The sequence below is a fragment of the Pelodiscus sinensis genome, chromosome 10 (genome assembly GCF_052426305.1).
Source record: "Pelodiscus sinensis isolate ZL-2025 chromosome 10, ASM5242630v1, whole genome shotgun sequence".
NCBI classification, from domain to species: domain Eukaryota; kingdom Metazoa; phylum Chordata; order Testudines; family Trionychidae; genus Pelodiscus; species Pelodiscus sinensis.
Window position 1 is genome coordinate 7486403 of NC_143061.1, and position 26966 is coordinate 7513368.

General features: G+C 58.7%; 1 protein-coding gene across 3 annotated transcripts; it reads right to left on the reverse strand.

The window, feature by feature from the left end:
* Window positions 1–335: 335 nt before the first annotated feature.
* ECE2 (endothelin converting enzyme 2) lies at window positions 336–24518 on the reverse strand. 3 transcript variants are annotated; one of them, XM_075938104.2, is made up of 19 exons: window positions 23941–24518; window positions 19626–19712; window positions 18408–18552; window positions 17216–17431; window positions 15530–15654; window positions 13368–13514; window positions 12600–12665; window positions 11333–11521; window positions 9582–9724; window positions 9132–9246; window positions 8283–8393; window positions 7713–7811; window positions 7273–7350; window positions 6764–6867; window positions 5748–5858; window positions 4582–4649; window positions 2777–2967; window positions 2539–2634; window positions 336–1935 (listed from the first exon to the last, which is right to left on the reverse strand). In XM_075938104.2, exons 1-19 carry the CDS (start codon window positions 23980–23982, stop codon window positions 1759–1761), a joined length of 2310 nt encoding a protein of 769 aa, XP_075794219.2. In that variant the 5' UTR covers window positions 23983–24518; the 3' UTR covers window positions 336–1758. The 3 variants fall into 3 exon arrangements, 2 of the variants coding, with proteins under 2 accessions (XP_075794219.2, XP_006138521.3); XM_006138459.5 differs by lacking the exon at window positions 23941–24518 and having other exon boundaries at window positions 19626–20131; XR_001369275.4 differs by lacking the exons at window positions 336–1935; window positions 23941–24518 and adding an exon at window positions 4069–4132 and having other exon boundaries at window positions 19626–20135.
* Window positions 24519–26966: the final 2448 nt, after the last annotated feature.

Genomic DNA, 26966 nt, shown 5'->3' on the forward strand with positions numbered 1-26966 from the left:
CAGCCCTTCCCCCTGAGAACCTTGAAAGCGGTAATCCGTGAGGGGGTGGCGCATTTTGAGAGTTTTGCCGTAGGGCAGATGAGGAGAGGCGGAGAAGGAGAAAAGAGCAGCAAAAACTGCCCCACATCCCTCCGATAGCCACCAGCACCTGCAACTTCCAAAATAAGACCAGAGGCTCCAGCATTGGGCTGGTCAGCCATCTATGGATCCACAAATAGAAAGGTGAAAGGAAGTCATTCTACTCGTTATCGAGTGACCGCTGAGAGAGAGAGGGTGTTTATCCCCTGCGACCCGGGGACCATGCAGAGTTAAGAACGCCACGGAGCCCAGTGTGAAAGTGGAAACTGCTTTTAATTGTTAAATAAATCCATTGATGACCACCCAAAGCTAGTCCAAGGCACCAATCCCCACCCTGACCAATCTATTAAAGCAAATGGGGAGTTTCTAAGCCAAGCTGGTTTTGGATTACAATGAGCCTAAGTTAAGACGATGCCCTGGAAGCAAGAGCAGCTCACCTTCTGAAGCTCCCAGCCTCGGATGCCTTGTCCGATCCCCCTCAAACGACCCAGAAAAAGCCTGCCCTGGCATACAGCTGGGTTACTAGAGGGAAGCTGGGAAGGGATTGGAGTTGGTATAGAACAAGCGGCTTGTTTCAGGGCTAATCCCAGGGAAGGTCCCCTAGTCAGCAGAGATCCTCAGGGCATTAACTGCTGCTGTTCCATTTAGTTTAAAAAGATAAAAAAATGCTTGTGGACGTTCTCCACCTGCCAGCCTGACACTAGAGGGCGCTGCACTGCTGCCCTTCCGACAGAGATAATGCCCCACCTCCCCGTGCCCATTGGCGGTAGGGGAAGCTGCACAGCTGCCCTTTGTGCCGTGTTCTATCTCCCTGCACCCCAACCTGGCAACGGGAGCACTGGGCTGTCATCCCTCCCACCCCAGACGTGCCCATCTCCAGGATGCTCTGCCCCATCCCACCCAATGCTCTTTTAACTGGCCTTTACTCCAGCGTTTTAATTCAGATCCCATCCTCTTCCTTGCTACGGTGCCGGTGCTGCCCCCTGCTGGGGTCATTGCAGAACGACAGTGGTATTAACCGTGCCATGAACCTGCTCTAGCAGAGGGGGTGTCACAGCAGTTAGATCGCCCAGGCCCTGTCTGCCCCGCAACTCGCAGCATTGCCCTAGTTGGAGGAGCTGCACCCAGGCTAGACTCACAGGTCTGCAAGGAAAAAGCTGGTGTTGGCCAAAGTGAGCCAGCAAAGGTAGTCTCACCCTGTGGTCTGGTTGGGTGGGCAAGTCCCGCTGACCCCCGGTTGTGGGGCTGGGGGAGCCGGGTGATTGGTTGGAGCGGGACTCAGGCAGGAGACCCTGGGCTGGCACTCCTTGCGACGAGAAGGCGGGCAGTGGTGGCAGGTGCTGATAAGGCAGGTAGGGTCAATTGTGCAGGGGCTGACCAAAGCAGATGAGCTGAGTCCCAGGCTCCACCCAGCAGGAAGTGCAGGATAAGGCTCCTACACTCCCTCCTGGGCCTCTGTCTGGTCGGAGGAGCCTGCAGCCTGCACGGGACAAGCCACAACAGCTGAGGCCACTGACTGCTCCTTGAGATACCCCACGTGTCCCCATAGAAGGGGCAGGGGACATGGCTCTGGGGCTCTACATGGGTGCTCCTGGCTGCCTGCATCCTGGGGAAATTGGTTGGTTGTGTATGTACAGCGTCACTGTCCCGTTCCCTGGCTGCGCGCCTGCCGGCCCCTCTCTACCACACCTCGCAGTGTTTGCCGGGGTTCATGGGCGAGCCCACCGGGCACTTAAAGTGCTCCACAAAATCCCTGGAGTTGCTGAGGGTGCCGATGACCCGGAACTTGTCTGGACTGTGTGGATCGGTGACCAGCCCCTCGTGGGAGCTCTCTGGCGTGCGCACGGAGCACCACACCTGTGCGAGGGACACAAGGGCCAGGGTTAGGGAGGCAGGGACCCAGCCTGGTCTTCAACCCAAGCCCCAGCCTGACTTCCAGGCAACAGCTGAGACAGGGAGTGTGCCTCCCAATGCAGAAACTGGCCCGTCAGGGAGGTGGTGAATAGAGCTAGGGTAAGGGAAGGTGGAGTACTCGCCGGGAGTGGGCCAGACCGTAGGTAGGACTGTGCTGGGCCAGGGTGGTCCATTTGGCCTCCCTGAGGATCTCATGGTTCTTGTCTCCTGAGTTCCTTTAAAAGCCATGGCTCATTGCTCCCAAATGAACTAGCCAGGAGCAGTGGGTTAGCACTGGGGCACTGGCAGAGCGTTAGTGGGGCGAGGGGAGACAGGAAGGGAGCCCGGGGCTGTGGGTCAGCTGTGAGAGACATCAGCAGAGCAGTGTGTGGGGAGCCCAGGACTGGGATAGCAGGGTCTGCAGGCTGAGGGGCCTCAGCAGAGCAGTGTGGGTAGGTGGGTGGGCATGACTTAGAACTGGAATAACTGGGGGAGGGGGACTGTGGGCACTGGCAGGGTGGGGGAGAGGCAGCCTAGCTAAGCTGTTTTCACATCTCCGAGCCATACCTGTGCGAACCCTACAAAGAAGAGCTGGTTGTTGGTGAGCCCCACGGCAGGCAGGTGCATCTCCTCCCCGTTCTTCTGCAGCCAGGCTTTGTAGGCCTGCAATGAATCACCGGGGCATGCCATGACGTGGCAGCAAACACCGAGTGATGCTTCCCACAGAATCCGGGGCAGTGGGAATTGAACCCTGGGATCTGCTTCCCATCCCCCAGCGGAAGGGCAGGCGGACTGGGTTACTCACATTGTATGCTGTCTTCAGGCCCCCGTTGTCGGCAATGTTCTCGCCCAGGGTCTGCTTGCCGTTGACGTGCTCCCCATTCACCATGTACTTGTTGTACTGCTCCATCATGCACTCGGTCCGGTTCTTAAAGGCCTCCAGGGAGGAGTTCTGCCACCAGGGACGCAGATTTCCCTCCTTGTCGTACTCTCGGCCTGGAAGACAACCGGCTATGTTATTACATGGCCGGAGGAGGAGCTACCGGAAGGGACAGCGCTAGGAGATCTGTCACCTGCACCCATCTCTGGTGCCCTCTGCTCCAGCGACCCACAGGGGAACCGAGCCCCAACTCACAACACAGTCTCAGTTCCGTCTCGAGTGACCCCCAGCCTGGAGGCTCTTGTGGGCAACCCAAAGGCTGAGGTAAGTTACAAGGCTCTATGTGACGGCTCGACAGGGATCTTAAGCCTGCTGCCCGTGAGTGGGTGTGTCTGGCGGGGAGTGGAACTGCTGAAATGGAGAGGGGCATGAAAAGGGTAAAATCAGAGCCACACACCAGTCAAGGTCAGGATGGGGCTGGAACAGCTGCTCTATGGGCTTCAGGATTCGTCCTTAGCCATGGTGCTCCTGTGAGTGAGCAACAGGAAAAGGGCAGGATCACGTCCCAGGATCTTCTATGGCCAGGTGGCTGTGCAGCCTTGGAGACTGACAGCCTCATCTCCCCAGCAGGACCTGCCTGGGCTTCCCCCAGCTTGTTGGCACCGCTCTAGAAGAGGTCACCCCTCATGGTCTGCTCGGTCCCTAGTGTCTTCAGTCGCTAACACTGGGGCAATTGGTGCTGATGGCTTTTCTGTCTGCCAGGGACCGGCCGGGATCCCGGCTCGCTTCGCCTCGGCCACCAAAGAGCCATGGATGACTTGCTCCTTCCCTGCCACCCAGCTGTGAACCAGCAGCCTCGAGGAGAAAGTCTCCATGCCTGTTTTCAGCATGCTGAGCCTACCAGCCCCCACCCTGATGGTGGCTCTCTCCATACCCCTGTCAGTGTGGGAACTCCACCTGCTTCTCAGCCAGACCCAAGGAGTGACTCTTGGCAGGGAGGCCCCAATAACCCCCAAACTGCCCTTTGTGTTCCACCATTGGCTGTGGCCTAGCAACACTGCACAGCATGCAGAGAGAGGATGCAAACAAAACAAACGCAAGTCCTGCTGGAGAAGGGGCAGATCCCCAATTGCCACAAGAAGCAGTGGGGAGGGGGGGGAGACTGGGAATCGCCAGCCACTAGCCATGGCCCGAGATGCAGAGGCATGGGTCCTCACCAAGCAGATGGAGCAGAAGCGAAAGCTGCACAGAGAAGCCTGGGGAGATGCCTGCAGGTGTCACCTGGGGAGACAGGAGGACAAAGAGATGGGGAGGAGGGCCAGCCGAGGGGAAAGGACATCTCGAGGGCTGTGGAGAAGCTAAGGTGGGCAAGGGGTGTTGGCCATGCTGCAAGATGACGTGGGGAAGCATAGGATGGAATGGATGGCAAGGCCATTGGTGGCCCAGAGGAGAGTGATGTTGGGAACCTTGATGCGTACAGGACAGAGGTGCTGGGCAGCTCCATGGTGCAGAGGGCAGGATGAGGCTGCGATGAAGAGGCAAGTGGAGCAGGGAGCACTGTGCGGGGGGAGGAGCTAGCGTCACCTCTATCCTGTATAAGGACTGTTTGCTTAGTGGTCCCGGACCCAGCGTCCTTTCTGGTAGTGCCCCTGGAGCATGCTTGGAGTGGCAGGCATGTGCGTGAGATCAGGGAGCCAAGAGGGGAGCCTGATGGGCCAACTGGGTCCTACCTTGGTCATCGAACGCGTGCGTGAGCTCATGTCCCATCACTACCCCGATGCCGCCGAAGTTGAGGGCCCTGGGTAAAGCCAAAGAGACACCCTAGTTTATTGCCTGAGCTCTTAACCTGGCCCTTATCACAGTGGCATTGGAGCCTCCCTGGTTGCTGTGTATGCAGGGGAGTGAGCCAGCCCATGCTGCGTTCCCTGGTGCCCTTTCGATGAGCAGCCCGTGCTGAGTGCCGGGCCTGGGTGCCCGGTGAGACTCCACTGACCAGAGCTAGGAAACCCGCTCAGACGGGCCCGGAACGCTGCACTAGCAGCGCAGGCTTGGAGCAGGTCCTTCCCTCGCCTCAGCGTCACTCCAGGGCAAAGCATAAACTCTGCCCAGCCAAGGGCTACAGTGCCAGCTTGCTGGGAGCCCAAGGCTGGCACATAAAAGACATAGAGCAGATCTGCCCTCAGTTGCCCTCATTAACTCAGAAGCCTGGCGTGTGGGGAAGACCGCCAGGTCTAGCAACGGGCCTGGCCATGCAGACAGAGCAATGCATGCTGGGGCTTGCAGCCTCCGGAACGTCAAGGGCCAAAGGATGGCCACCCTTGTTGGCATGGCGACACCTGCCGGGCGTTTTCCACAGCACCGTGGCTAAGGCTGCCCTCTCCTCTGACACCCCATGGGAAGTGCTGCTGCAGGCCCTGTCCTCGCAGAGGGGGAGAAGGGCAGTGAGCCGGCGGAGACGCTCCTTATGCTGAGCCGGGTGCCCTGTGACTGCTCACCCCACCCTGAGCCCACAGCCACCGGGGGCAGGGCTGCCCCCCAAGGGACACGTTACAATAGGACCCAGGGAACAGCTGAGGGAGTAGTGAGGGCCCACTCCACTGGGGTCACAGGGCAGCGCGCTCCTCTGACCGGGGCAGTTTTGGGAAGGCAGGGACCAGGGAACCTTCCATTCATGTGTCATTGGGAGTAGCTCAGACCCAGAGAGTCTCTGCCTTGGAAGCTCCATCCTTGTTCCCAGGACCCAGTGCTGCCCCCACGTAAGAGAGGGGGCTGCCCAGATCTGAGGATACCCAGGGATCTGCAGCTTCCATGGGGCCTCGTGGCCTCTCCTTCCCCAGCCTCTCCCTGCCACCCATGGAGGCGGTGACGAGGCGAGAGCCCAGAGCACCCGACGCACTTGGGGTGGTTGCGGGCGTAGAAAGGAGCCTGCAGGATCCCCGCGGGGAAGACGATCCCGTTCTTGGTGGGTAGGTAATAGGCATTGACAGTCTGTGGGGTCATGCTCCACCTAAGGAGGGAAAACATGTTAGGCAGCAGCTGGCACTCTGTTAGCCAAGGACGGGGCAGGCGCCAGCAGGAGGAACAGCCTGCCATACAGGGGAAGCTCCCGTCTACACCCAGCGTGAAGGGGCCCAAAGCCAGCATTACCAGGGCCCTTTTAATCTGCCTGGAAACACTCGGTTGACATGCTTGGACTTGGCTGAGCCTCGCACCATCACAGCAGCCTCCCAGCCTGAGAGCGGAGGTCTGCCCCAGCAGTGGGCCGGGGTGACATGAGCCAAAGGCTGGCCAGGAACACAGCAGGACATCAGCCCCCTTGCACAGGCTCTTAGCTGGGGCTGCTGTCTTCCTGTTTCAAAGGGAGCAGCCGGCTGCCGGTGTGTCTGCGTTACAGACAGAGCTAGGCGGGCCCTAGCCTGTGATTGCGCTGTGAGGCGTGAACGTGCAAACAAGTGCGTGCGTGTTTGTGAACGGATGCTTGGCCGCATCTGCGCCAAGAGTGGGGCTGCCTGGCGGAGAGCCTTCCAAGGGGACTGTTCGGATCAAATGCTTCCCAAGGTTGCTGCCTTGGAGGGAAGGAGCAGATTGCAGCCACCTCCTTCGTTTAAAGGTGCAGTCTATGGAGACTACATCTCCCAGCACGCAATGGAGCCAGGGGCTAGGTTCTAGGTAGAGCACTGCATGCTGGGACCGGTAGTGTCCACAGGCTGCAGCTCCAGTGGGCCCTGGAAGTGAGGAAGGCTTTGGGCTGCATTGCAGTGCAATGGGACAGAATCTCCCTTTATCCTCTGCCACAGGAAACGGACAGCACTGGCCATGCCCCCAAACTAGCCCCCAGGCCTCCTGGTCATGCACTCCTCATATGGGGCCCTCCTTTCACCCTCCACTCCACTCCCTGCCCCAGTTCCTTACTGGTCCCGGTTGGGGGGTTTCCGTAGCTGGTCAGCCATGACCTTGGCAGAGAAATTGTAGAAGTTCAGCATGTTCTGGAAAAAGGAGTCTTCAGAGACTTCGTACTGAGAAAGAAACACAAGAGGCTGAGATGGGCTAGGGCTGCACCCCTCAACCCTGCAGGCTGGTTACCGGAAGGAGCGTGTATGTGTGTCTCAGATGGTCTAGGATGTGCCCTCCCCCCAACCCCTCAGGCAGCGAAGGGGTGAGATGGGGTGGAGAGATCAATCTAGGTACTCAGTTACTATAGCAGTGAAGGCCCGGCTCCTAGCTCCTTCAGCAGGCCCAGACACCGGGAATGGGACATGTAAGATGGGTGCTGGGCAAGATCCCATCCCAATGGGACCCTTGGTTCGCTGGATCCCTGCCACATGCCTGGCACAAGCCAGCTGGGAGCCACTTGCTCCCCACTGGTCTTGCAATCCCAGGGATGTTACTGGCCCAAGTCCCTATGCTCATGGGCCACCTACCCCGTCATAGACGTCGTCCAGCTCCTTGTTGTCAAGGATGAAGTCTGGGAAGCCGATCATGTCGTAAATGGCGTCTGCCTGTGGGAAGAGGGGTGAGGGCAGCGGCTGAGATCGTAGCATGGGGAGGAGAGGCAGAGACCTGGGAGCTCCCAGTGGATAGCCCCGGCTCCTCCAGGGAAGCTCTGGGTCACACAGAGCCAAGCACTGCTGCTCTAGAACTGGGATTCCCTGCCAGGCCCAGGGACGAGGTGGCTGTGATTTTCCCCGCCCCCACCAGGACACCCATGTCCCAGAGACCACGCTGGGGGAGTGCACCGTGGCATTGCCTGGGGAGGGATTATTTGGAGTCAGCTCTGATATCGCCTCCCTCTAACTCAGGGAAGGAGCTGGGCTGGCTCCCGTCCCGCTGGGGTCTCGGTGCCCAGCAGAGCGGAGGTCACCTTCTCCTTAGCGGCCTGTCTCGTTGTCTTGTCCATCCAGTCAAGCTGGTCCAGGGATTCCTCAAAGGCCGTCCGGATCTCACTGATCATCTCCTCAGCCTGTGGGGGAAAGGGAGAGCCAGTCCCCCCTGCAGCCAGCCTGCACCCCCGTTTCCTGGAGACAGCCGCACGGCACTAGCCCTGCCTCCCAGCCTCACCCCCTCAGTGGCGGCTGCTCTGGTCCTCGCCGATCCCCCGAGCTGAGTGGTTAGCGCAAGAGGGCACATGCAGCCAGGCCAAAGTCCCCTCACCTGGGCGACTGGCAGGGCAGGGAATTCCCTTGTCTCTGTTCTACGGGCCCCTGGCACTGTGGAGCTCACTGCTGGTGAATTGGGGGCTGCAAAGGAATGGGAAGGGGGAGGAAATAGGGGAAGAAAGGAGGAATCGGAATCTGCAGGGGAATTGGGGTGGCTGCAAGAGAACTGGTGAATGGAATTTTAGGGGGCTGATGGGGGGATCGGAGGGGCTGCAGGGGGCTCAGGTGCTGGCATGAGGGAGGCCAGAGGGCCTGGACAGGGCAGGGATACTCACAATCTCCTTGCTGTCCTTGTCGAAGGTGGCTTTCACAAACAAGGAGCCCAGGGCGAAGCCCAGCGTGTCGTCCGTGTTGGAGATGCAGGTCTGCCAGCGAGGGGTGCAGGACTCCAGAGAGAGACAGACAGACCGGGTGAGACCTGAGGAGGGCTGGTGCTGCACCCCCGTGTGCTCGCTGGCCATACAGTGGGGCGGGGCATAGGCCGAGCTCACGCCCTGACACAAGAGGTAGGGGGACACAATCTCTGACCCCAAAGTTCCCGCCTGTCTGCTGTGATGACCTGTCATCTCGTCGAGGAGCCCCTGGGGCTCAGACGTGAGCCCAGCGACATCCCTCACCTGGTCTCCTTCTGAGACAGACTGGCCCTCATCTGCACTGGGACCCCATCCCGGTCTCTACCTGCCTCCCCATAGGCTCTGCCAGGCCATCGGGGGGTGTTGGGAACACACTCAGGGGCGCTCATTCCTGGCCCTTTCTCTGCCTGCAGCCTCCTGTTCGCTGGGTCAAGGGGCAGAGCTTCTTACCCCACAAGGCCAGTCAGCCTCTAGGGGAGGTTCCTTTTCCTTAGGCTGCCCGGCTCTCTCTGACTCCAACCCAGGGCTGCAGGCTGAGTGGCACAGGAGCAACTTCTCCGTAGCAGCATCTCCACTCACATCCATGTCTCATTGCCCCAGGCCCCAGACAGGCCGGGTTGTGGCTGACTGGCTGAGGATTTTTTTTGGGGGGGAGGGGGGGATAAGGCAGTAACAGCAGCAGGGCACAGGATGCCGCCATGCACATAAAGAAAGGAGTCTGGGGACGGATGCCAGTGGTATGGCCCGCTGCCCCATGCAGCAGCCCCTCACCTTCTTGGTACCATAGAGGGTCTCCAGCAGCTTCTCCTGGGCTGTCTCGAATCGCTGGTCCAGGCTTGAGGCAGTTTTCTGAACCAGGTTCCAGATCATGTAATTATTCAAAATGCTGCAAAACGACAGAGCCACATGGACTCACAAAGACCCTGCCCCGATGGGCACAACCTAAGACATGCCCCCCTATCTCCACTCACCCCACCCCCATGGGCATGGTCCTGAGAGCCCCCCAATGGGCATGGCCTTGAGACAGGTGCACCCCTCACCCCCCAGCCCCACCTACTCACCAGACCCCAAGGGCGTGGCTCTGCGACACGCCCCCATGCTCTGGTGGGCACGGCCCTAAGATAGATACTCCTTCACCTCAGACATGGCCCCAATGGGTGCTGTAAGGAGAACCCTGACAGCACTTCGCGGGTGCCTGCCTACCCCCAGCCATGCTCTTACCTTCTGTCTGTGCTGTTGATGAGCTCAGACACCTGCTGCAGGTACTCACGGCCGTACACCACCACGGGCTCCGCCTCGCTCAGCTCCACCGGGGACAGGGTGTAGGCCATGTAATCCAGCCAGTCGATGGCAGGGGCCAGAGCCTGTGGAGACACAGGGCTCTGAGGGGGTGCTGCTCCTCCCCGGCTTCCAGGGCGGGCTTCCCTTGTTCTGGGTAACGGGCTCCATGCAGAGCCCTCTGCCCGTGAGGAAACCACAGCCCACAAGCAGGGGTTCACTGGAAGCAGGAGGAGACATGTCTCTGGAGAAATACTTCTGGTCCCTCAGTTTCACGCCAGCCCCCATCACTCAGACTCGCTGCCTCTGCCGCACTCTCAGCCCCCTCATCCTCACTCCATCCCTGCTCCGCCCCTGCACCTCACTATGGTTTCCCAGTCCCTGGTCTCTGCCCCTGCCCCTCACTCCAGTTCCCCCATCCCTGCCCCACCCCTGCCCCTCACTCCAGTTCCCCCATCCCTGCCCTGCCCCTTAATCTGGTTCCCCCATCCCTGCCCTGCCCCTCACTCTGGTTCCCCCGTCCCTGCCCCACTCCTGCGCCTCTCTCCGGTTTCTCAGCCCTGTCCCTGCCCCTCACTCCGGTTCCCCCATCCCTGCCCCACTCCTGCACCTCTCTCCGGTTTCTCAGCCCTGTCCCTGCCCCTCACTCCGGTTCCCCCATCCCTGCCCCACTCCTGCACCTCACTCCGGTTTCTCAGCCCTGACCCTGCCCCTCACTCCAGTCCCCCATCCCTGGCCAGCCTCTTGAGACCTCCCTTTCCACTAGACAGCATGGCACCTCGCTTTGTTGCCATGGCAACCGGCTGCGGGACTAAAGCTGGCTCTTCGCTATTGCTAGGAACTAAAAAACTGAGAAGAGGGCCCTGGCATCGCTTCCCTCCCACAACAGAGTTCAGGACCACGACAGCAGGGGGGGCGGGTCGAGACTGAGGGGCAGCAGCCCAGAGCACTGCACAGCAGGACTGAGAGGAGCAGCGGAGCTGGGTGGGGGACCAGAGGTGGGTAGCAGGGCACAGGGCAGCAAGACAGAGGAGCAGCAGTGGGTGGGAGGACCCCAGAGGTGGGTAGCAGGGCAGTGGATGGAGGGGGAATCGTACCCAGAAGCTGCGTGTTCTGACTCTGTGGATACAGCCACCCCCTTGCACCCATGCCCTTAGCGAGTGGGTGACGCATGGCAGGGGCCCCCATCTTTCTGTGTATGGGTCTGAACTGCTGAGCCGGGGGCTGGCGAGGTATCTCAGCAATGGCTCCTGGCTGCTTAGGATGCGGCTCAGCCAGGCCTCCTGCATTAACGACACTTGGGCTGCGGAGCAGCATCCCTGCTGGAATCCTAATGAGACCGGGGTGGGGGGGATGGGCAGCAAAGAGCCCAGCGAAACAGAGCCCTGGAGTGTGCAGGGAAAGCAGCCAAGAGCTGCCGGGGGGAGCGGACGGGGCACAGAAAAGGGCTGCTAAGGTGGGCCTGCTGTCTCCCTCACGCTCTGCCCTGGCAGCTCTGAAATGGAACTAAGGGCTCAGAGCCATTGATTTCTTCTCTCGTTTTTCATTCAGAATTTTTCTCCCAGCTGTTCCAGGCCAGGGAGGGATCGACCCAGCAAATGGAAGCTTCCCGCTACAGATCCCCACACAGGACAGAACTCAGCCCCCCTCCCCCATCCCACAGCAGCCCAGGCTGCCCCTCCCCCCGGACCCACCTGCAGCTCTGCAATGCTCAGCTTGTGATAGATCTTCTCATCATCCCGCCTCTCGTCCTGGGGGACGGTGATATTAGCCAGCAGAGTCTCAAACTCCAGCACCTGCTCCATCTGCTCCTGGGTGGAGACCCTCATCCCACCCAGCAGCATCCCCAGCTCCACCATGTAGTCCAGGTAAGCAGCCAGCACCTGTCACTCAAGCAGGAGGCAGCGGGGTTAGTCGCCTGGGCGGGGGCAGCCCCATGCAATCAGTGATAGGCCGTGGGGGAGTTCAGCTCCCACCGATCCTGTGCTCTTTGATTCCCGCCCCCGCAGGATGTCCTGCCAGAGGGGGTCCCAGCCTGGGCTCCAATCCAGAGTCCTAGCGCCTGGGGATCCCTTTCCTTCTGCCCACGAGATCTGGGGTGGGGCACATTCCACCCGCCGGGCTGGATCTACATCAGGAGCTCAGGAAGCTGTGCTGGGAACATGCATTTCAGACACATTCTGGGTCACCTCAGAGGTGGAGCCTACACTGGGGAGGTTTCAGAGAGGAGCCACCCAAATGATTAAATGATTAGAAACCCTGTGTGACGTAGTGGGGGTACCTTGCTGGTTGCTAGGCTTGGGCTGTGGGTGACCCCCACTGGCTGCTGTCTGTACCACGGCCCAGCCGAGTAGCTGATAGGACAGGGAGGTAACCTGTTCTACTGGTTACCTCCCAGGGAGAGGAACAAAGGAAGGTGGAATGGTGACTGGGGGGCAGGGCTGGAAGGGACGATCTTTAGTTTCTGGCTGGGATCATGGAGGAGACAGCCATGGGAAGGGGCTGGAATTTAGGGGCCCAGTTTCCCCCATCTCAAGGGGGGGCTGAGGTATCCTAGGCCTGCCCTGTAACCAGATGACATCTGTGCTGTGCTGTATCCTGGAGAAGCAATAAACTCCCTCTGTTCTACTGGCTGGTGGAGTCTGTTCGTGCCACTTCGGGGGTGCACGAGACGGGGAAACCCACACCCTGCCAGCTGGGAAGAGACTCAAGGAGTTCCGTTCCTATTCGGCTGGACAAAGAGAAGCAAGAATGACTTGCTCAGGCTGAAAATACCTACATGGGGCCCACACAGCTGGGGATGGGCTCATCAGGCTAGCCGAGGATGGTCTAGCCCGATGCAGTGGCCGGGAGCTGAAGGGAGACCAGTGCAGCCCGGAAGACAGGCGTGAATTCAGGTTGGCTTGGAAGGCTCTGGGGAAGGGATGGTCTGTGTGGGCTGTTACCCACCCAGCCCCCTACCTTTTCATTGGCTGTCTTGTTCAGGTAGTAATCCCGGGAGGGGAGGAAAAGGCCTGATTGATCCACCTGGGAGACAGAAAAGAAATGAATCTGCACCCCACAACTACTGCTCTGCGGCACAGAGCCCTGCCCTACCCCCACACCCAGGCATGGCTCAGCTTGTGATAGCCATGGGGGTGCAGGAACTGGGGCAACCCCAGTGCTGAGCAGTAGATTAGGGCCATGGAATCCCCAAGCAGCGTTCACATCCCCAACAGCGAGAGGCTGAGGTGCCTTTCTAAGGCCCTGGGGTTAGCACTGGTCTACTCCCAGATATGTGATGCAGCCCCTAAACAGTTCCCATCCACACTGAGCCCCTCCCGGCGCGTCCCTTCTCATGACAAGAGGGGGGCAGGCAGGGGGCTGAGTGTCTGAACTGGGCCCCTTAAGCCCAGAGTCAGAAATACTCAGCCATGATAGCCTTGCTCCCCTCTGTCCCTGTGCCCTCCCTGTACTTGCCTAGGTTCCCTAATGCCTTTACCTTGCCCTCCCCTCCCTTTATGTCCTCAACGCACCCCCCCGGATGGGATCCTTTGTGCTGTTCCTGCGCCCCTATTGGGCCCCTCTCCCCATGGTTTGCAGGCCCCGCCACCCCCCAACTTGTGATGCTGATGTTTCCGAGCGAGGGGCGAAGGGAGGCGTTTGCGTCAGGCCCATTGCATGCTGGGAGCTCTGTGTGAGGCTTTCACGCTGCCTCCCCGTCGGGCTGTGCCCACTTCACAGGGCTACCTGAATGATGTTGCTGTTGGAACTCTTGGAGTCGGCGCCCACATAGACAGTGAAAAAGGGGGAGGCTCGGTAGGTCCCCGACACCATCTTCAGAACCTCCATGAAGTTGCTCTGGTTCCAGGGCCCAGTAATATTCCACCCGCCGATCTGCAGGAAACAGAAGCATCGGGATTTGGGCTTGCTGGGGACGAGCTGCCTCTGTGGGTCACCAAATGCCTCTTCTGCCTTCATACCCAGCACAAGAGAGGACCTCTATGCCAGTGAGAGAGGCAACGTAGGCTAGTGAGGGGGCTTCAAGAGTGGCCCTCCTTCATCTCGAAGGGCTGCAAGGTTGTCGTCACCAAGAGGGTCTCCCGGGATACGGGGTTTTGCTAACTGCGCTGGTGTTCTTCGAGTGTGTGGGCTGTGCCGATTGAACCGTAGCAGCCCTTTGATTGGCTGCAGAGGGAGTGCACAGCACTTACAATGCTGTGTGCAATCAGCGCACACCTCACTTCACGGGCCCTTGCTTTATGTGCATGTCACTTTAGTAATACTGGTGGGGGGGAAACTACGTAGATGAAGACCAGCAGAATCTGGCAACTCTGTGCGTGGGCAATGGTAAACAAAATGTCTCACAGGCCACACGCAGAACTCCAATGGGCCATATGCGACCCTCAGGCAACAGGTTGTCCACTGCAGCTCTCTACACCCTGCCTGTGCTCCATGCACAACACCCCAGCCCAACACTAGGGGGCGCTGTGCTGCTTCTGTGCTCCCAGGTGTCCCCAGCCCAGCACTAGGGGGCGCTGTGCTGCTGCTGTGCTCCCAGGTGTCCCCAGCCCAGCACTAGGGGGCGCTGTGCTGCTGCTGTGCTCCCAGGTGTCCCCAGCCCAGCACTAGGGGGCGCTGTGCTGCTGCTGTGCTCCCAGATGTCCCTAGCCCAACACTAGGGGGCGCTGTGCTGCTGCTGTGCTCCCAGATGTCCCTAGCCCAGCACGAGGGGGCGCTGTGCTGCTGCTGTGCTCCCAGATGTTCCTAGCCCAGCACTAGGTGGCACTGTGCTGCTGCTGTGCTCCCAGATGTCCCTAGCCCAGCACTAGGGGGCGCTGTGCTGCTGCTGTGCTCCCAGATGTTCCTAGCCCAGCACTAGGGGGCGCTGTGCTGCTGCTGTGCTCCCAGATGTCCCCAGCCCAGCACTAGGGGGCGCTGTGCTGCTGCTGTGCTCCCAGGTGTTCCTAGCCCAGCACTAGGGGGCGCTGTGCTGCTGCTGTGCTCCCAGATGTCCCTAGCCCAGCACTAGGGGGCGCTGTGCTGCTGCTGTGCTCCCAGATGTCCCTAGCCCAGCACTAGGGGGCGCTGTGCTGCTGCTGTGCTCCCAGGTGTCCCCAGCCCAGCACTAGGGGGCGCTGTGCTGCTGCTGTGCTCCCAGATGTCCCTAGCCCAGCACTAGGTGGCACTGTGCTGCTGCTGTGCTCCCAGGTGTCTCCAGCCCAGCACTAGGGGGCGCTGTGCTGCTGCTGTGCTCCCAGGTGTCCCCAGCCCAGCACTAGGGGGCGCTGTGCTGCTGCTGTGCTCCCATGTGTCCCCAGCCCAGCAGTAGGGGGCATTGGAGGGGGGTGCTTTCTTCCAAGATCTGTCTGTGCTCCAAGCACACCAGCCCAACACTAGGGGGTGCTGTGCTGCTGAAGGTGCTACCTTGCACAAATGCCCATGCTCCATGCAAAGCACCCCTGCCCAGCAGCAGGGGGCGCTGTGCTTCCCTTCTGAGGCTATGTCTACACTGCAGGCTTCTTGCCGCAAGAACTTTTTGCAGAAGAGATCTTCCACAAAAAGTTCTTGCACAAGAGCGTGTCCACACTACCATGTGCTTTTGCGCAAGAGAGCATCCATGCTGCCATGGACTCTCTTGCTCAAGAAAGCTCTGATGGTCATTCACAGAATGGCCATCAGAGCACCTGTGCTTTTTCTGATAGGGGTTTCTTGCACAAGAAAGCCCTGTTGTCTGTCCACACACGCCTTTTTGTGCAAAGGCTTCCAGGGTTCAGCCCTCGCCAGGGCGGTCCCCCCTAATGGAGAGATTTTCCCCCTGCAGAGAGGCGAGTACCCTGGGCAGCTTCCCTCCCGACAAGCCAGGTTCCTGCCCAGACCTCAGGGTGGTCCAGCTCCCCCTGGGAACCCACCTTCTCAATAAGGTCCATCAGTGGCTGGGAGCCCAGCTCCCCAATCTTCTGCTCCTTCAGGCAGGACAGGTAGTAGCGCTGGGTCTTCCTCTCCGCCTCACTGCTGGAGTTGAAGGTGGCATTCTCTGGGGAGTGGGTAACAAGATGGACTTAGTCACCATCACTTCCTCCCTTACAGCCTTAGGCTGAGCCAGTCTCACCTTCCTGCTGTACCTGGAGCACATACAGGATGAGGGGAATGCCCAGACCTGTGTTCCAGACCTAGTGCCCCCTGCCTCGGGCCCAGGCAGAGAGGAGGGCACTCAGGTGGGTTAGATTCTCCCAGATTATACAGCCTGATCCCCACCTGCCATGGCACCAGGGAATTGTCCCCTGAAGCTGCCCAAGGGTCTTCCCAGATACATCTGGCATACCACACATGTGCCCCATCCAGTCCCTGTGTGGGACAGACCACCAGGGGGCGAGCTACTCCATGCCTTGGCCAGTGCCAGCGTGGGACAGATCACCAGGTGCCATGTTACTCCATGCCTTGGCCAGTACCAGCGTGGGACAGACCACCAGATGCCATGTTACTCCATGCCTTGGCCAGTACCAGCGTGGGACAGACCACCAGGTGCCATGTTACTCCATGCCTTGGCCAGTGCCAGCATGGGACAGACCACCAGGTGCCATGTTACTCCATGCCTTGGCCAGTACCAGCGTGGGACAGACCACCAGGGGGCGAGCTACTCCATTCCCCAGCAAATGCCAGCATGGGACAGACCACCAGGTGGCGTGCTACTCCATGCCTTGGCCAGTGCCAGTGTGGGACAGACCACCAGGTGGCGAGCTACTCCATGCCTTGGCCAGTGCCAGCGTGGGACAGACCACCAGGTGCCATGTTACTCCATGCCTTGGCCAGTGCCAGCATGGGACAGACCACCAGGGGGCGAGCTATTCCATGCCTTGGCCAGTGCCAGTGTGGGACAGACCACCAGGGGGCGAGCTACTTCATGCCTTGGCCAGTGCCAGCATGGGACAAACCACCAGGTGGCATGTTACTCTGTGCCCCAGCAAGTGCCAGCGTGGGACAGACTGCTGGCCAGCAAATTCCCAGGTGCCCCGGCTGGCGCTGGTACTGGATAGAGTGCTGTCCACTGTGTCACTGTGTGCCCCTGGCTATTGCTGATGTGGGACAGACTTCTGGTCAGTGTGTCCTCTTCAAGGTGGCGAGACCATGGAAGCTGATGCAGGATGTGACCTCAGCCTGCCCTATACTGTTTCCAAGAAGCGGTGACCGAGCAATATACGCTGGTGGCAGGTGAAACACCCACATAGAGGTTATTGTCCCCTGTCTGTCACCAGCACCAACCAAGTGAAACCAATCCAGGGGACTCCTCAGTCTCTATGCTGGATGGCCTGTTTGGATTGTCTCCTAACCCCACCCAGTGTGTGTGTGTATGGGGAGCCCTTGTGATCCCTGAACCTATGGGCTTCCTCCCCTTCCAGGCTGGGCCCTGGGAAGCCGATCCCTGAGGATGCTGTCGATGTAGCAGAGAGAGGAGTCCGACTGCTGACTCAGATCTCTTCCCGGCCCCGCCTTGGCTGCATTTTGTCCATACAACCCACCATGTGCCTCCCACCACTGCTGCCCTTCCAATTATGTCTGTGCAGAACGGGGCGCCACGGTGTGGGGGCTACACACACCTAAGAGGTGTTTCATGATGGCCTGGTTCTGGTCCCAGATGCTGTTGAACGTGCTCCATTTGGAACGCCCGTCGGGCAACGGGTTCCGTTTTATCCAGCCCCCGCAGGAGTACTGGTAAAAGTCCTCGCAGGGACTGGTCTCCCGGTCCAGGGCCTCCAAGATCTTACTGGCCACGGTGATGCAGGCTTCTGTGAGGCATGTGCTGTGGGAAGGGTCTGCGTGGGAGAGACGCAGTCATTAGGGCCCAGGAAGTGGAGAAACCGAGGCACAGAACAGGGACATGCAACATGTTGGTAGCTGAGCTAGGAAGAGAGCCTTAGAGCCCTGCCTCAGAGCCCTGCACCTGACCACTCCTGTGCTGATGCCCGGATGCCCATTAGATGGGGCACTGGGAGTGGCCATTAGAGGGGCATGGGAGGTGGCCCCACAGTCCTCAGGAAGTGGGAGACCAAGTCCTGCAGTAGCGCCCTTCTTCAGCTACAAGGTGAGGCCCTGGGCTGGAGCCACCTGATCCCTTAGAAAATTGAATATTTACTTCCTGCCAGGCCGTCCCAGGAGAATCCCATCCCTGTACCCATCCCCCATTAGCAACTCCCCAGGGTAACTCCAGCCCAGGAGGTCCCCTTCCTCTGCTGAGCCCTTTGGAGCTCCCTAGGGCAGGCCCAGGATCTTTCCTCTACTGAGTAACCACAGCCCTTTTGGCGTGTTCCTGATGAGCAGCTACAGTGGCAGGGAGATGAGCTTGGGGGCTCCAAATGTTCCCTCTAGTTTTTCCATCCATGTGTGGAATAAAATTTATGTGCACTGAAGCATGTGCGGATGTGCACCACCAGCAGAAACACATGCTACTGGCTGTGGGCGCTCTGCTAATCAGCTGGGCAGCATTCGTATCGCTCCTGGGTGGCCGTAAAAGGCTATTAGCCAGGGGATAAAATGGTGTCCTTGGCCTCTGTTTGTCAGAGGCTGGAGAGAGATGGCAGGAGACAAATCGCTTGATCATTGTCTTCGATCCACCCTCTCTGGGGCACCTGGTGCTGGCCACTGTCGGCAGACAGGATACTGGGCTAGATGGCCCTTTGGTCTGACCCAGTCTGGCCGTTCTTCTGTTCTGTTCTTATGTGGCCGCCCAAGGGCTCAGCTTACAGGGAACACTGACCTGCAGGAAGGGCTGTGAGCTCCTCCCCCTCCTACCTTTGCTGTACTGGATGCCCAGAGCAATCATAGAGCCCAGCAGCAGCAGAGCCGTGACGAGGCAGATGGCGCAGAGAACCAGCTCCAGCTGGCTCCGTGACCCCAGGCGGCTCAGCAAGGGCACGGCCCCTTTCCTGAACCCCACCTGGGTGGGAAAGAGGGAGTGTGTGTGTGTGTGTGTGTGGTGAGGGGAGGGCACAGAAGGGGAGAGTGTATTAAGGGGCACCTGATGGACTAAATCCACAGGTACGATCAGAAATAGCCACATCTCAGCCTTGCAGGGGAGCCCTGAGGCCCTCCCTGGGCAGTACTGCCCTAGCCCTTCCCTGCCTTCAACCCTCCTCCCATGGCAGGGCCAGCCTGTTTCTCCCTGGGCTGCCCAATTGCCTGTAGGTGTGAAGAGATGCTGTGCCACTCCCCAGCACTGAGCGCTAGCACATGGCAATTCTGTTGGGAGCGGGCCCCGCCCAGTGCAGCAAACGGATCCTGAAGTTAGAGGGCACCTGCCAGAGAGCAGGGACCAGCAGCGGGTCAGGCCTTGTCACACCTCCCCCTTCTGCTCACAGTCCATAGGACCTGCCTGGGAGACCCTGTGGGAAAAGCTGGAGCGACCCGAGTGAATATCCCACAAGACCTGGCGGTCCTCAGTGAGCTACCTCCCTGGGAGCCAGGGCCTGGCACTGGGACCTCGCCATGTGCAAAAAAAAGCCTTGTCTCCCAGCGGCTTTGCGGGAAGGTCAATCACCTCTAAAAATGCCACCAAGGTCCATACAAGTCACTGTGACAGGCAGCCCCGGCCCAGGAGTGACCAGGCAGGGTGCAGGGCAGGAGTAAGGGGCAGCAGCAGGGCTGGGTATGGGGAGCCCAGGACTGGAACCAGGGGGGGAGAGGCTGCAGAGCAAGCCAGAGGGGCAGTGGCAGAGCCATGGGGGCCTTTGGGAAAGGGAAGCAGAGCCAGCTGTAGTTCCTGTAGGAAATAGCCCCTTCCCTCCTTTTCCCCACGCCCGTCCCCGCTGGTGAGATTATCTTGACCCTGGGGTTCCAGACCCAGCTTTTATTCATAGCGCTGCAGCTGGACATAACTCGGGGGGAGCTCCCGTGGGAACCCAGAAGCTCAGAGGCTGAGCCGTGCCCTCCCTCGCAGTGCACTGGTCCTGGCCGCTAAGAAGCCTGCACCGTGTCCTGGCCGAAAAGAGGCCCCCATGTCGGTAAGCCTACCTCCACGCTATCAGGAGAGGCGCTTCCATCTCCAGCCGCATCCACTCCCTCGTCATCCTGCAACGTAGCTCGTTTGTAATCAGACATCTGCAGAGAGAGAGAAAGCCGCCCGGGGATGACACTGCAGAGCGCTGAGCCCGGCTCCGGCGGGGGCCCAGGGTCCCAGTGACCCCAAGGCAGAGCGGAGGGGCCAGGGAGCTGCCTACAGCAGGACAAGTTCACCTTCCTGGAGGAGGCGTGCGCCGTTTCATGCCGGACCGCAGTGGGACCTCCCTCTCTGTAAAACCCTGAGCCTGCACTCTGAGCATGGGGAAGCTGGCTCATGCCCTGGAGCAGCCGGGGGCTCCCCGCGGGCAGGGGGCAGGCCCTGGTGCTGCCAATCAGGAGTGGGCAAATGCATTTCCCTCTGCTTGCAACTTTAGAGGGTCCCGTTCCTCCCCTGCCCAGCCCCCGAAGGATTCACATGCAAGGCGTGTGCGCTAGAGAAAGGGAAGCTCTTGCACCAGCTCCTGAGCGGAGCACGTCCCTTCACCCTCAGTGGGTTGCCATGGCTGCCTCTGCAGAAGCTGCTCTGACATCAGCATTCTTGACAGGTGTCAGATTGCCTGGTGGAGACTGTCCTCCGTTCCCAGGCAACCCGCAGCTTCATTTCCTAGCAACGCCTCCTCCACAGCGCTGGGACTTGCCATGCAGATGTGGCCAGTCCAAGAAACATCTGGAACTGGCGGCCTTGGCCGGCAGGCACCAACGGCCTGGATAGAGCTCAGATGGGGAACTTCCCCTCTTCATGCCACAGGCATGTCTGCCCAGCCCCATGGCCTCCTACTGCCCTCAGCAAGGCATTCTCTTGGGCAGAGGAACTTTCCCCAGCCCAGCTCCTACCCTCTCCCCATCCAGCCCCCTCTCCAGCTCCTCTCCCAGTCCCTCTCCCTCCCACTCCTTGATGCAATCCCCCCGTTCTTTCTGTACCCCCTAACTCAGACATGGTCCTCGATTTCCTCTCTGGAGGGGCAGGGCGCATGCCTAGGGCAGGAAAGGCAGTGCAGCTCCCCCTAACGCCAGGGGGAGGTGGTGGGAGAGGAAGTGTAGCCAAGGAAGGCAAAGAAACTTCCCCTGCAGCACAGTGCCCCTGAAAGCCAAGCTGGGAGCATGAGAGGGGGCATGGCCAGATAGATCATGGAGGGCAGCAGCCCCGCCTCCCCTAAAGCTAGTCTGTGCTGCAGAGAGATGGGGGCCAGGTTACCAGAGACAGTAGGAGACTAGGCTACATGTCTTGCTGTCCAGCGGTTCCCACTCCTCAAGTTGCTTTACTTTGCAAAGGCTGGCTTGGACACTTGCACCCTTTTACTGCAGGCAACGAACGTTTGGTCTTAACCCCAGGCTGAACCCTTGCGTGAACTGGCAATCAAAGTCATAAATAAATAAATAAATTCCAGGGAGGACTAGACAGGGGAGCCTGCCCTTTCACTCAACCCTGCCGCGTCGACACGAGGCTTTCAAATGCGTCAGGCCTTGTCTACACGGTGGGCACTCTGGTGGCATAGCTTGGTGGTTTCCATCGCTGCACAGACACTCCCCCAAGCTGTGGTAGCTAGGTGGACCTAGACACATCTACATGGGCTTGTGGGGGAGAGGGGAGGTTGGCATAGCCACGGCTTTTCCATACCCCTAAGCACTGTGGCTCTGTCGAGCCAAATTCCAAGTGCAGCCCCAGCCCCAGTCAGAAAGGGCGTAAGGTAGCTCCGAGCATGGTCTAGACAAGGCCTCAAGCGTGACGCTTCATTTACACCAGAAAGGCAGGCGTTGAGCGAGATGACTTTGCTGTGCAGGGGCTGGGGCCCCTCGGCTGTCTCGCTGGACAGTTCGTTGGAATGTCTTCTGTATTGCCCATGCTAGATGGTCTCAGAGGAGAGGGAGAAACCTGCGGGTGTGAGCATCTGGGGATTGGCCCCTGGGGATGTGGCCTGGGGATGTGGGATAAGCACATAAGCTGGCTGATTTTGCTATCTGACCAACGGTGAAAAAGTTAATGGCGGTTACATGAAAATGTCACTAGGTTTCAGGGTAAACAACGATGAGCTGGCGGGGGGCAGGGAATCACCCCTCTGAGCTCCAGTCTGAGGCTGTCTGCAGACTCAGGCACACCTCACTGTCTCTGTTGTATTCGGCTCCCACTTGCAACGTTTCCTTTACAGCGTGGAGGGCTAGAAAGCTAAGACTGGGGAGCCCAGTTTCACGATGAGGGGTGGCTTGGGAGGTTCCCAGAATGTGAGCACCAGGGCCCAGGCCACAAAGGCTCAAGAGGCAGCCTACTGGGGGTTGCCCAAAAAAGCTGCCAGCTCAGGAAACGAACCTGAGTCTGTTCAGAAAAAAAAATTGGCAGAAATTCCCTGGTTGGGGAAGGATTCCTGGGAGCTGCTGGCATCTGTGAAAATGTCTCAGCACCCTGCTGGCAGCCTCGTCTGAGCCAGGGATTCCCCCACCCACCTCTCCTACTCAGGGAGACCCCATGCCTGGGAAAGCACAGCTCCCTTTGATGGAGGCCTGCCCCACTCTGCCAGGCAGAATGCCCCAACAACCGCCCAGCTCTGGGACAGGCAGCTCAGGTGTGCCCGTCACACTGGCTCCTTCAGCCTCCCACCCACACGGTGGCGCAGCTGGCTCTGGTAACCACGCAGGCCTCCGGAGGGCAGGTCAGGCCCCACACACCCCATCACAGGCATTCACCTTTCCAAGACCCTCTCTTGATGCCGTAAGACCTCCAGGTGTGGGCTGGCATGTCAGTATTAAGCCCAGGAGTCCACACAGCCTCCAACTGCTTTGCAGCTGGCCCTAGCATCCCCTGCACTGGCCCCAGGGACACAGGCTGGTTGCCCCCGGCATTGCTCCCCACATCCCGGGGGACCCAAGCAATGTAGGCAGGTGGTAATGCCCCATTCCGAGCTACAGATGATCTTGCTGCAGGTGGGTCTGAGTCCAAATGAGGTTCCTGGTAAGTGGCACCAACCCCTCCCAATACTGGGCCTGACTGCAAACAGCCCTCTGGGGTGCACCAGTGGGGTGAGCAGACCTGGGGGAGCACAATAGGTGGAAAGGAAGCCTTTATCTCACTCACAGGTGCTGCTGAAAGCCACTCCCCAGCTCACAGTGCAACCTCCAGTCCTGGCCAGCTTCCCAGACCATAGGCCTGGCGCTAGGATGTGCCACAGTCCCAACTTTGCTGCCTCCAAGGTCCTGGGGCTTCTGATATTGCTGAGCACCACCTGGAGACTCCTGAGCCCTCACCGACGCTGAGCAGTGACAGTTCCCAAAGACCGGACAAGCCAGGACACAGGCAAAAGCCCCAGGGTGCTGAATGGGTGGAGTGGGGCTGGGTCACCAGATCAGGGTGATGGGGAGGGCAGGACCAGGCATTTGGAGAGGGTGCAGCAGAGACAAGCTGCAGGTCCACAGCTCTTCGGCTGTGGGTGGGGCTCAGGCACAGGCGGGGGCACTCAGAACTGGGGGGGGGGGGCTGAGCCATAGGATCAAGGCAACAGGGCGGGACCAAGCAGCTGCAGACCCCACGGCACCCTCTGGAAGGATTGGCCGGTCCCCAACGGAACATCCTGCCAGGGGATGGAGATGGACAGCCCAGACCCCTGTGGTTAGAAGATGCCTTCCCACAGGTGCTGCTGAAAGCCACTCCCCAGCTCACAGTGCAGCCTCCAGTCCTGGCCCGCTTCTACCCGGCCCTTCCCAGACATTCCCCCCCCCCCCCCCCCCCCAGTGCCGCCAAGCATGGAGGGCATATCCGGGACTTTGCTCTGCCCTTCACTGGCCAGGAGAAATGACTCCCGGAGCAAGCCCCATCCTCCTCCCTAGAGCCCTGGGTGGGCTGAGTTCCTTCCCTCGGGAGCCCATTGTGCAGGGACTCTGGGCGAGGCTGCAAGGGGGGCAGAGACCACGTGGCCCCCATTCATCAATGGGTTTGCCTACAACCCCTGCAAGGTATCAAGGCCAAGCCAGCACCAGCTGCATGCCAGAGCTTTGGGGCCCTGGCACCCACCCGGCGCTCTAGGGCGCCCGCACTGCCCCCTGCTCTGAGAGTGAGTTTTAAAGGTCCCCCCTGGAGTCCAGTCCCTCCGCCGCCATAGTCTTGCCTGGAGTGTGGAGGGAGCCAAGCAGCCAGGGCCCGGGAGCCAGGGGCTTGGCCTGAGCGCGGCCCTAGGATCGCCCGGCGCTGGCTGCCCGGCCCCGGCCCCGGCCCCGGCCCCAGCCCCCGCGCTGCGGGCTGCAGGCAGCTCCCGGCCAGCCCCCCAGCCCGGAGACTCACGTTGTTGCTGAGATCCTGGAGAGCTACGTTCATCCTGGACATGATGGGTCAGCCCGGCCCGGCCCCGCCGCCTAGCACCGCTCCCAGCCTGGGGCGAGCGGGGCTGCCGCCGCCGCGCCGGCCCCGGGGCTGGCCATGGGGCTCGGAGCAGGTGCCGCGGGACTCAGGGCAGCTCCCCGGGGCGCGAGGGCGCAGGCGAGGCCCCGGCTGCGGGGGCCGGCGGGGCTAGGGGCAGGCGGCTCCCCGCGCTCACTGGGGCGAAGCGGCGGGTGTGTCCATGAGGGCGGGCGGGCGGCATCGGCTGCTGCCGGAGGACCGCGGCTCAGCCCCCGCGCGGCAGCTGCCCGGTGCCCCGGAGCGCGCTGGCGAAGGTCACCGGGGATGGAGGCGCCGCCGGCTCCGCGGGACGCACAAACAGCCTGGCCGCGGGCTCAGCGCGCAGGGGCGCGGCCGCGCTGCGAGACACTCGCACACGCGCGGGCACCGTGACTCAGGCGCGCACAGACACAGGCTGCGCGGACAACGATCCGGGCGCACCCCCCTCCCGATCTGTCAACACACACAGGCAGAGTACCACACAGGGACCGCGATCTGACAACACGCACACAATCGCACACAGACACAGAGAACCACACAGGGACCGCGATCTGACAACACGCACACAATCGCACACAGACACAGAGTACCACACAGGGACCGCGATCTGTCAACACGCACACAATCGCACACAGACACCGAGAACCACACAGGGACCGCGATCTGACAACACGCACACAATCGCACACAGACACAGAGAACCACACAGGGACCGCGATCTGACAACACGCACACAATCGCACACAGACACAGAGAACCACACAGGGACCGCGATCTGACAACACGCACACAATCGCACAATCACACACAGACACAGAATACCACACAGGGACCGCGATCTGACAACATGCACACAATCGCACACAGACACAGAGTACCACACAGGGACCGCGATCTGTCAACTCGCACACAATCGCACACAGACACAGAGTACCACACAGGGACCGCAATCTGTCAACACGCACACAATCACACAATCACACACAGACACAGAGTACCACACAGGGACCGCAATCTGACAACACGCTCACAATTGCACACAGACAGAGAGTACCACACAGGGACCGCAATCTGACAACACGCACACAATCGCACACTGACACAGAGTACCACACAGGGACTGCAATCTGTCAACAAACACACAGACCACGATTTGTACACACATACACACACACACACCACAATCTGTCATACAACACACAGTCACAGTACATACACACAGACCATGATCTGTACACACACACACATAGGCCACTCTTTCTTTCAAACACACACAGAGGGATCTGACTCACATACACGCACTCAGACCACAATCTGTCACATACACATGCATACGCCACAATCTGTCACACACAAAGAAAGACTGGACTCTGTCACTCACACTCAGAGGCCCTCAGAAGAGAGCCTGTCACAGATACACGGACCACAATCTGTCACACATACACAGCACTCAGACCATAATCTGTTTTACATGTAGACACCACACACACAGTTACTTAGATGACATATAGACCACAATCTGTCACATGCAGAATATCAGATATACAATCACACAGAGAATCACACATTCACAATCTCATATGCACATATAGAATCACACAGACCACAGTCTCTCTCACATACATAGACTCACACAATCGCATGCTAAAGTTGCACAAACACACAGCTGCACACACAGAATCACACAGTCTCGCAAACACAGAGAACTGCACACAAAGGGCTACACAATCACACACAGAATCACAATCACAGAGACTCACACACAATCACATAAATAGCAGAGACATAAAATCATGCAGACCCACTCTCAGCACCCCCAACAGAATCCCCCCGGGCACCCAGAACCTCACAGACATACAAATGCACACACAAACCCAGACAGTTCAATCCCATGTTAGTATATTGGGGTGCCAGAGCCTATACATTCTAGTGTGTCAGGAATCAGGCTCTGCTAAGTACAAGAGCCACCTGCCAGGTCTATGGCTTCTACAGGGCATATGGGATTTGTTTCTCTATTATTGATGCCCAAGCAGAGCAAGGGCAGGTTGCTCTGTAGCATGAACTCTTTCTTTCTTATTCCCAGGGCTGGTGGCAAAGAGGTGGGTGAATCTGTTGCTGTGGCTGATCATCTGAAGGGATCTCTCCCCCCTCCTTCCTTTGCAGGGTGAATAAAAAGTCATTAAAAACCTCATATATTTACATGTAAATCCAATTATTTCACTTAAAGGCATTTTTCTATTTAAAAATAAACCATGTTAAAATCAAATTTGAAATCCTGCCATCCACGGAAGCCTAAATTTAGTAAAATCTATTAAAATTGTTTAAATAAAACAAATACCATCCACGTGGTATGTGTCTGTTAAGTTTCAAAGAAAGTCAAACCACTGAACTGGGGGAAGTCACTGACTAAGCCCCTGGAACCAGAGTTTGCTGACGTGCTAACTCAGCATTTAAAAGCAGGAGCCTCTTCTGCAAGTGCAGAGAGAGAATATTTTCTGCATTTCATGTTGGTTAATGAGCTTGGAATGTCTAGTACATTCAAAATTAAGAACCCTACTAGGAGCTGAAAAAAAAGCAGGAAAACTAATTTCCCTTGTCCAATCTATGAATAAAAAGGTGTCAGAGGTTGAGATCTACTAGTTCTAAAATATTGAAGGACATGGGGATTAGAAACTATTGGTTCAGTTCATTAGACACAGCTAATAATAAATGGGTTAGTTTTAAGTGTAAAATCTATTTTGACATGAACAAAATCATACAGAACATTTGAAGTAGTTTTATTTAGCTAATCAGAAATGTAAAACACTGTTTTTGTGCTGTTTTAATTAACTTCCAATTTCCATCCAGAGTGACACAAATTAGAAGCAAAGAATTAGTTATTAGCTAATTAATAATAAATGTATCATTCTACATTTTCTATCAGTAAACAA

Bases quoted from the DNA above. Each gene is read 5' to 3' on its own strand.
- ECE2 (XM_006138459.5), bottom strand. From the start codon at position 19,949: ATGAGCCAGCTTCCCCATGCTCAGAGTGCAGGCTCAGGGTTTTACAGA. The intron at 18,553-19,625 runs GTAGGCTTACCG...TTTCCCACCCAG, and splicing joins CCTCTCCTGATAGCGTGGAG to GTGGGGTTCAGGAAAGGGGC. The intron at 17,432-18,407 runs GTAGGAGGGGGA...TCTCCCACGCAG, and splicing joins GGGCATCCAGTACAGCAAAG to ACCCTTCCCACAGCACATGC.